Raw genomic sequence first — 8,463 nt, 5'->3', positions numbered from 1 at the left:
CCGGGCCACTCTTCCTCCCCCTTTTCCCCCGCGAAAGCGGGACGTGAGAGCGAAAAGCATTGTCCTGCGCTATCTACCCCGAAAATTGAATCAATTCTTCCCTTGTTAGAATTCCGAATCCAGAAATCTGATAAACCGCGAAAATATTTAATTTAGAATTGAATGATACTCTGTTGAAATGATGGATATTATTAATAAAAATCTTCTTCCACCCCTCCAGCGTAAATTACTCGGAATTTTAATGGGAGCGAGAGGAGAGGGGGACGACGACGTTTACTTCCGAGACGATGCGTACAAAGAGGGTGGAGACGTAACTTGGAAGCGTACGACCGAGGTAGTAGTGTTCAAATGTCTTTATTACATCTTGCAATATACAATACAATATGTACAATGAGACCCCAGGTTAAGAAACGATTATACAACGAGGTGTGAACCGGGAGAAACAGATAAATAGCCCCTTTTACAACGTTTAAAAGCACGGTTTTTTCGTTTTTGTTTTTTTTTCACGACTTTTTCTTTCTCAAATGGGGGAAAAGTTGCCTCTTCTTTTTCTCCTTTTTGCATTCCTCCTCCAGTGAAGAGCTGGAGTGATTGGTGTGATTTTTGGACACGTTGTTGCTGGAAAACGTCTGCCGGATGGTATCCGAAAGCGACTTTTTGTGACCTTCGGCCGGCGACGAATTGGAGACCAAGGGGGGAGAGTCCCCCTGACTGGACAGACTCTGGCACGAGTCAGACTGCACCAGCACCCCCTTATCCGTTTGATGCTCCAGAATAATATTCTTTAAGGGACGATTTTGAACGGGATTGGAATTGGTCGGCGAGTTTGTATCCGAGGGACTGAAACAATAAATGCCACTTCTTAAAAAGTGAATTACCAAAAATAAAGGAAAAAAAAAATATATATATAGAGGAGAAAGGATTCTTTGGAAGATAATTCGTGTAATTCCCGCTTTTAAATCCTCTTTAAAATGCTAAATTAGCGGTAAATTATGCATAAAATATGCCACGAGACGTATTAAAACACTTTAGAGATGAGGAGCGAATTAAATCGGAGGAACAGAAGAATTCCTCTCTTTTTTTTCTGCAGCCTCATTGTTTATAGTTTTACCATTACCTGATCTAAAAATAGCGAGTGGAGTGAAATTTGTTTTGTGTATTTTCATAAATGGTTTAATGGATCAACACTGAATATATCCTGGATCGATTTATAAACATTTGCATCATTTAACCGAGCGGTGGCGGCGGCGGCGGCGAAATTAACGGATTAAGTATTGCCAAATAGCACGACCCCCCAATATATTCACATTAAAAACTTGATTTACTTCATCTGCCATATCTTAATGAAGTATTCCCATAGATTTTTCTTCTTTTACTTATCATAACCTTACGTTATTGATCATGTCATTCTGTGTTCTCTGACTTAAAATCGTCTACAGTAAAACTGCAGTAATTATACTGTTTCTACTTTAAAAAACACTTAATTTAATACCTGTAAAGTTCGTTTAAAGCTAATAATCTGTGTTATTTCATATTTAATTATTATTAATTTACATTAACAATTCTAAAAATCTATGTAATAAACTGTGTATATGAATAAATTGCATTGAATATACAGTGTATAATAGGTAAACACTATACATGTAGTGTATATTCTATGCAAATTAAAGAAATAAGTGAGTATTTTAACTGAAAATAGAAGATAAAACTGAAATCTAGCCTTATGAAATCATAATTTAAAATTAATACTACTGTATATGTTTTTCATTATCTACAAGACACAGACAGGAGCCCCACTCCTGTTTATTCTATGAAGTACAGATAAAGTCAAAATGTTTTGAAGAATTAAAAAAATTTTATGATAAAAATGAATATTTTTGTAAGGTAAATCTAGGAATAATTTAAAAATCACCGAGTGAATAAAAACAAATAGCAATTTTCAATAATATTGTACGGTATTTTATGAAATTTATTTTGTTTCTCACCTGTCTCCGACGATGAATTCGTGTTTGTCGGATATCCCGTTGACGGAGAGGGACGACAGAGGAGTCAGGCTCCTGTCCGTGTCCTCTTCCTCTTCTTCTGCCTCTTCCTCCGAATTAACCTCTGCGTGAGATATCAAATTTTTTGTAACGGTCTCTTCGGGAGTGTGATCGCGGGACAGCGTGGCCCTGTGATCGGTGTTGTAGCTCGGCGGAGGTGGAGGATAACGAGAGAGCGAGCCTAAAAGACACGTCCGAGTCAATTACTATTCTAAAATTTAATTGTTTGATGATATTTAAGTTCATTTATTATTTATGTACAAAGCTAGATATTCTCAAAGTGTAAATAATGAGTCTCGAAAATTTATTGTGGTCTACGAAACTAAGGAATCGAACTGATTCCGAGCACTTCTGAGAAGTTTTCTTAATCTTATAACTGTATTAAATAATTTAGTGCTTGATTATTAATTTCACAGACCATTTTAAATGCTTAATTGAAATAAGAACAGAAAAACAATCCTGTTTTGTGACATTTACTTTAGAAAAATTACAGTGCACTAAGAAATTTCAATTATGATACAAATCTTTACTGCATTTTATATAGAAATCCTTAACAGGAAACATGTAAAATTTCTTTAAAACTTTTAGAAAATGTTTGATTACAGTAGATAGAGAAGATTATTAGTAATCCCTACACGTTAGGTATTAAACAGCATTTAGGAAATAAAGATTTAAAAGAATATAAACATCTGGTTAATAAATTGTTAGTAGAAATTTTATGATTTATTTAAATAGTTTATGCCGTATTAGTAGCTGCAATTATATCATTCCGAAGTGTGTAATTATTCGGGTTACAAACGGTATCACATTTCAGAATGATTATTTTAATTTGGACAAATTTAAATTATTTTATAAATAAATATATAGTCTTCCAGAAAGAATGCTACCATTTTAAATTATTGTCATTATGTTAATTATTATCCAAGTTTCACATTTGCACCTTACGATTCCTCAATGTGTGCGCCTTGTGTTGCACGGCACACATCCAACTAGCGTATCTGTTATCACTCCTCCCACAGCAGCCACAATTCTACGGCATCTGCAGATTATTTGAGTTACACAATGACAAGTGGTTCCAACTTTGAAAACTTCAGAACGTAAAATGCCTTCGGCTGTGGAGTCACTGGCTGTTCCTAGAGATAGTAGAAGAGATGTTTGGATGCAGAGGGTTACTCTGTCGACGGCGTACGTCAAATACTTCTCGGATAATAATTAACGTAATTACGGTAATTTAAAATGGTAGCATTCGTTCTAGAAAACTCCGTATAACGTGTAAAATTTCATACAGAAATGACACTTTAGACACATCTTGAAGTTTTTTTAAAGACAGAAAAATGCATGCGTTATCCCTACACACCATTTACGACAGATAGTTTAGTCGGAGTAGCGGAAGTGAGAAGACTCGTAGAAAGCATTGAAACATTGCCAGTATGGCTCGTTAGTAGAGGATCACGACATGCCGGCGGTACGGGGACTAGAAACAGAGCTGCCGAATTGTGAATTAATTCTTGTACTAAAAAGATATCAAGCAGTTAAAAGAGTTAATAATGTTTTATTAAAAATGGTAGGATATATAATATATATATATATATATTAAATTGTTTTATCTGTTGACACAGATCAAAATTTATCTAATTTATCTTCTAAATTTATTTAAAACAAATCTGATAATTTTCTACTTACTCGCACTGACTTCGGCAGCGTACGGAGGAGGGCTTTCGTGCACGAGCGTCCCTTCGCTACTGCTTCTGGCCAACATGCTACCTCTTCCTAACAAGCAAAAATATTGGGTAATAATATTGTAGTCATGCTTCTTAGCTAAAGAATCTGTTAAAACAAAACAAAAAAAAGAAAATATCTATAAACTAAACATGCAGCATGAGGGAAATATTACATTAACATTCCTGGATGAGAAATGGGCACGAGAGGCTACAGAAAAGGGTTGGAGGATAGGAAGCGCAAGCAAAAGAGCAAATACTTTTGCAATTTCGATTTTAAATCGGTGCAAATTTATTATAAACTAATTCGTACGTTATAAGCACAACACGTTAATATAAATTTCTGGAAAAAATTTTATTTTATCGTTAAAACTTTAAATTTTGTGTAATATTAATACTTTATAAATACAAAATTATGATTGCAAGCATTCAATTTAATTTGAATTCAAAAACCGACGAATTCGTGACAAATTTACTTTTGCTTTCGAAAGCCAGAATCTAATTTATTTACTAATAAAACAGAATATCGAATATCCGAATGTCGATAACTTGAGTAATAGCGGATTTGTTGTCTAAGTAAACTAAACGCTAAAATTTTTACCGAATGGTAATTACCGTAACACGATATTTGGATGAATGAGTTAATCAAAATATTTTCTTTTAATTTTTCAGTAAAAGTACTTAATTCTCACTTTTGAAGTTATTCAAATAATCAATTATTGAAAAACAAATATAAATAAGTATTAATTTGAAATTTTCTTAGCTGATCGATTTATAAGATTTACATTTAAGGAAGCACTCGAGTTTCCAAAAAGCCAGGAAATATCTGTCTTTATTCGACGAACGGTTAATGTTTTTGGAACGTTCGTCGTTCCGTCGGACTTTTTGTAGTTTAATTAGAAGATTGTGTTAAAAATCAAATGAAGATATTAAAGAATTCCCATGAAGAAAAATGTCTAAAGTCGACACTATACGTGGGGGTCCCTAATTCAATTTTGCCTAGGCTCCGTGAAGCAATAATGCACCACTGTGTTTGACTGGTTTCAATACAAATTCCCTTGCAGTCTGAGGGATAAAAACAATTTCATCTCAAAGTACATAGAAAGAAGAAATTTTCAGAGCTTAAAGAGTTTACGAACATGAAACCGGCGTTCTAAATCAGTTACGAGGCTTGAATGGAATAACTAGTTTAGAACACTGTAATTCAAGCATTCCTTTGTTTGTATGCAGCAATGCAACATGTGGGTGATCTACCAAGGGGATGCCTTCTAAGGGGGTGTTTTCTAAGAGAAACTGTCCTTTATTTAGGTGTTACAACTTGAAGAAAATACAGAAAACTTCACATGGCCAGTCCACTGGTGAGACACAAATCCACGACCAACTATCAGTGTTACTGGGTCTTATCCACTTGGCAACCGGTGGGCCGCCGAACGTTCGTAAAGCTACAACAGTCTGTTAGAAAGATGAATATTCCAAAAACATTAACCATTCATTTAATAGAAATGATATTTTCTGACTTTTTAAAGACTTGAATGTTTGCTTAGATGATTAATTTATCCACAAGGAGCCATCGCATCCCCAGACTCAAATCTTATATTGCTGAAGCTAAGTTTAAATTTTTACCAACAACAACAACAGTGTAGAGATAGGAGGTAAATCTAAATATGTACAGTACACTATCAAGTGATCCAAATTTTTATCCATAAAGTTATACATTTACTTCATTATCATGCAATTCTTATTAATTAATGCATGCAAAAAAATAAGAAAATGAATATATAGCTGCTCAAACAACAAAGATTATTAAATATATAAATTAAATATTAAGGTAGCAAATACAGCATGCAAAAACAGAAAAATTAATTAACAAATAAGCACACCACACCACCCAAAATAACATACTGTTAAAACTTACTTCCACTAAAAGCAGGTATTCCCACACTGCCATTGATATTATGAGACTTTAAAACAGTCTCTAAATACAATAAACCTGGATTGTGAACGATAGGAAAACCGCAAAGCATCTCGATTTGACGCCATCTATAAAGCCGCTCTTGCAAATCTTTAGTGATTTCACACAGAGCTGCTCTAAAATAAAAGAAATGATAAGACTGAAAACACCTTTACATAATTATTAACAGAGATTTTTATTCTTTATTAAAATATTCTATTTAATTCAAATATTTTACAACAAAAATTAATTTTAAAATAGAGAAAAACGGACTTTTAATAATCGCCACGCAACGCATTCAAAACAAATGGCTTTGGTATTATTCCGCATTTAAGTATTACGTTACTGTATTATACTTAAAATTTCAAATATCCTATTAATAAAATCCAGATTTTTATCGTGTAATTGGCATTCAAAGTACAGTCGTTATTTTTCTTCCGATTTCGTTAATTAATCCGCATTATTCATTATCTTTTAAATAAGCATTGAAACGACCAAAAAACCTTGAATAATAAAGTTCATTGATTATAATGAAATTAGTATTTATTTATTAATAATTACAATCTTAAGTTTATTGATTTTTCTCTTTTAAATTAGTGAATGTTCCAAAAAACAATTTAAATAGCATTTCAAAGTTCAAAAACCACATTGCGCGGTGTCGAATGTCATCTCTAGTAACGTTCTTAAACGATTATTTTGTTAAATCTGAATTTAGAACTGCTTAAATCTTTATTTCTTAAACAATTCGATAACTAGAGTAACCGGTGGCGAATTTATAAACACGTTACGTAATCCGAGACATTGTTTTAATATAAATTTGTGTCCTATTTTTGTTCTGCCTCAAACGTGATGCTAAATTGAAGAAACTTTTACACTTATCTGTTTTAATGCAGCTGTAGAATGTGAACAGATAAAAAATTTTTTATATAAATTAAATAATAATAATAATAATAATAATGTAGAAAGAATAAAATGAAATTAGGCGATAATAGTGTATATGTAGTTCTAATATAATACCTATGTATTTGTACCAGGAAAGCTGTCAAGAGGAAGAGAGTCAGAGAAATTTTAGGAACCTATAGTAGTCCCTACCCCTGTAATGTTATTTTTACTAACAAATAAGACTGCTATTTATTAATAAAAGACATTCTCTATGTATTTAATCTGTTATAAATGACAAAAGGGGCCTGCTCTATCTCCTGGCAGCATACCAAGCTTTTAAAAACCTTTGTGCCAGTATATTAATAAATAACCTGAATTTTTAAAGATTTTGTGTATAAAATTATTATTGTTGCGTTCTTTTATTGGTTTGAAAGTTAAAATTTAGGACTATAGTTATATACAGTAGACCCACCTATAACACAGGTTCATATAATACAGATTCGTATAACACGGCGAAAAAATTGCGATCGTGTTCGCATGACGTGCTAAAAGAGACTCGTATAACGCGGTAAACCGTCATCGCCAACTTGTGTTGTGACAGGATTGGTTGAATCTGGACCAATAGTGGATGAGCAGCCAAACTACTTGTCGCCGTCCAGTGCCACGCATATATACAGAGTTTAGGAGGGAAAGTATTAATAAATTTTTATACAGTTCTCGTGAAAAAACATTTACCATACTATTCAATGGCCATAAAAATTATATTTCTATTAATGATGTCTCCAATGTTCGGCAAATTCTTCGCAGAAAGATTAACTTATTGGGAAACGCGTATTCGCCATTCGACGAGCTGCTCCGCGAGGAAAACTAGCTTAGGCAACGGCATCTTCAAACGGTGCACACTCGAAAAGTATCCTACAATTTTTTGTTTATAGCATAGTTTATATGGATTATTCCCAAAAAATTATACGTGTTTTGGAAATGTTCGAGTCAAATTAGTCTAGAATCGATTAATTTTATGGAAGAAAACCTTTCAAACAGCCGTAGCCCCTAAACTGCACACGTGCCGGGCTGTGATTGGCTCATGTATTTAAGTGACTCGTACAACACGGATTCATATAACATGGAATGTATCTACCGTGTTATACGAAGGTCTACCGTATAGTAATTCCTGCTAAGGGGCTGTCCATAAATTATATAATGCAGATATGGATGTTTACAAAATTGTTATGTAATGCTGATTACAACCCTTGAGTAGAAGAATGATTCATTATTGTTTCTGAAATGTTGCATAGGTACCATACTGTTTACATCTTTGACCTGTATGTTATTTGGGATGATTCACTTGGGACCAAACACTTATTACATGAAATATCTCTGTATAAAATAAAAATAAGAGCACAAAACACAGACAGAATGATTCTTTCTTTCATAACAAAACAGTCGACCAAGCTATGTTTCGCATTACATGTCACTCAGATGTGACTGGGTAATCACGAGGTATTGAACAAACTAAGTGTTCAGTCTCGACGCGAATCACTCTTATACATAATTAATAAAATAATGTCATATTTGATGCTGCATATTATTCCTTAGTACAATTAAGGAGGCTGATTGAGGATAGCATTATGTAATTTGAGAGTAGCTATGCGCAGTGGTATTATGAAGCATTATAGGGGATGGGATGGTAGCTAAAGTATAAAAATCATATATAATTTATGGACAATTCCTAAACATATTTTCAGTAGAAAACTTGGTGGTATTTCTATATCAACTTATATTTCACTATATTTCTAAACCTATTTGCATTTACACAATCACACATATGTAACAAACTCGATTTATATATCCAAGGAAGAGGTCCGCAATT

General features: G+C 33.3%; 1 protein-coding gene across 1 annotated transcript in view; it reads right to left on the bottom strand.

Annotated features, from left to right (window-relative positions):
* Positions 1-335: 335 nt before the first annotated feature.
* Positions 336-8,463, bottom strand: part of LOC136971992 (stromal interaction molecule homolog) — a 71,622-nt gene continuing 63,494 nt past the window's right edge. Inside the window, 5 exon segments of the mRNA XM_067266523.1 lie at positions 336-840; positions 1,986-2,223; positions 3,400-3,555; positions 3,726-3,869; positions 5,676-5,848. Coding sequence (XP_067122624.1) covers positions 504-840; positions 1,986-2,223; positions 3,400-3,555; positions 3,726-3,869; positions 5,676-5,848 — 1,048 coding nt within the window. The 3' untranslated portion in view covers positions 336-503.

Source organism: Centruroides vittatus, unplaced genomic scaffold, assembly GCF_030686945.1.
Source record: "Centruroides vittatus isolate TY-2023 unplaced genomic scaffold, ASM3068694v2 contig_2747, whole genome shotgun sequence".
Lineage (NCBI taxonomy): Eukaryota > Metazoa > Arthropoda > Arachnida > Scorpiones > Buthidae > Centruroides > Centruroides vittatus.
This window is presented reverse-complemented; position numbering and strand designations above follow the sequence as displayed.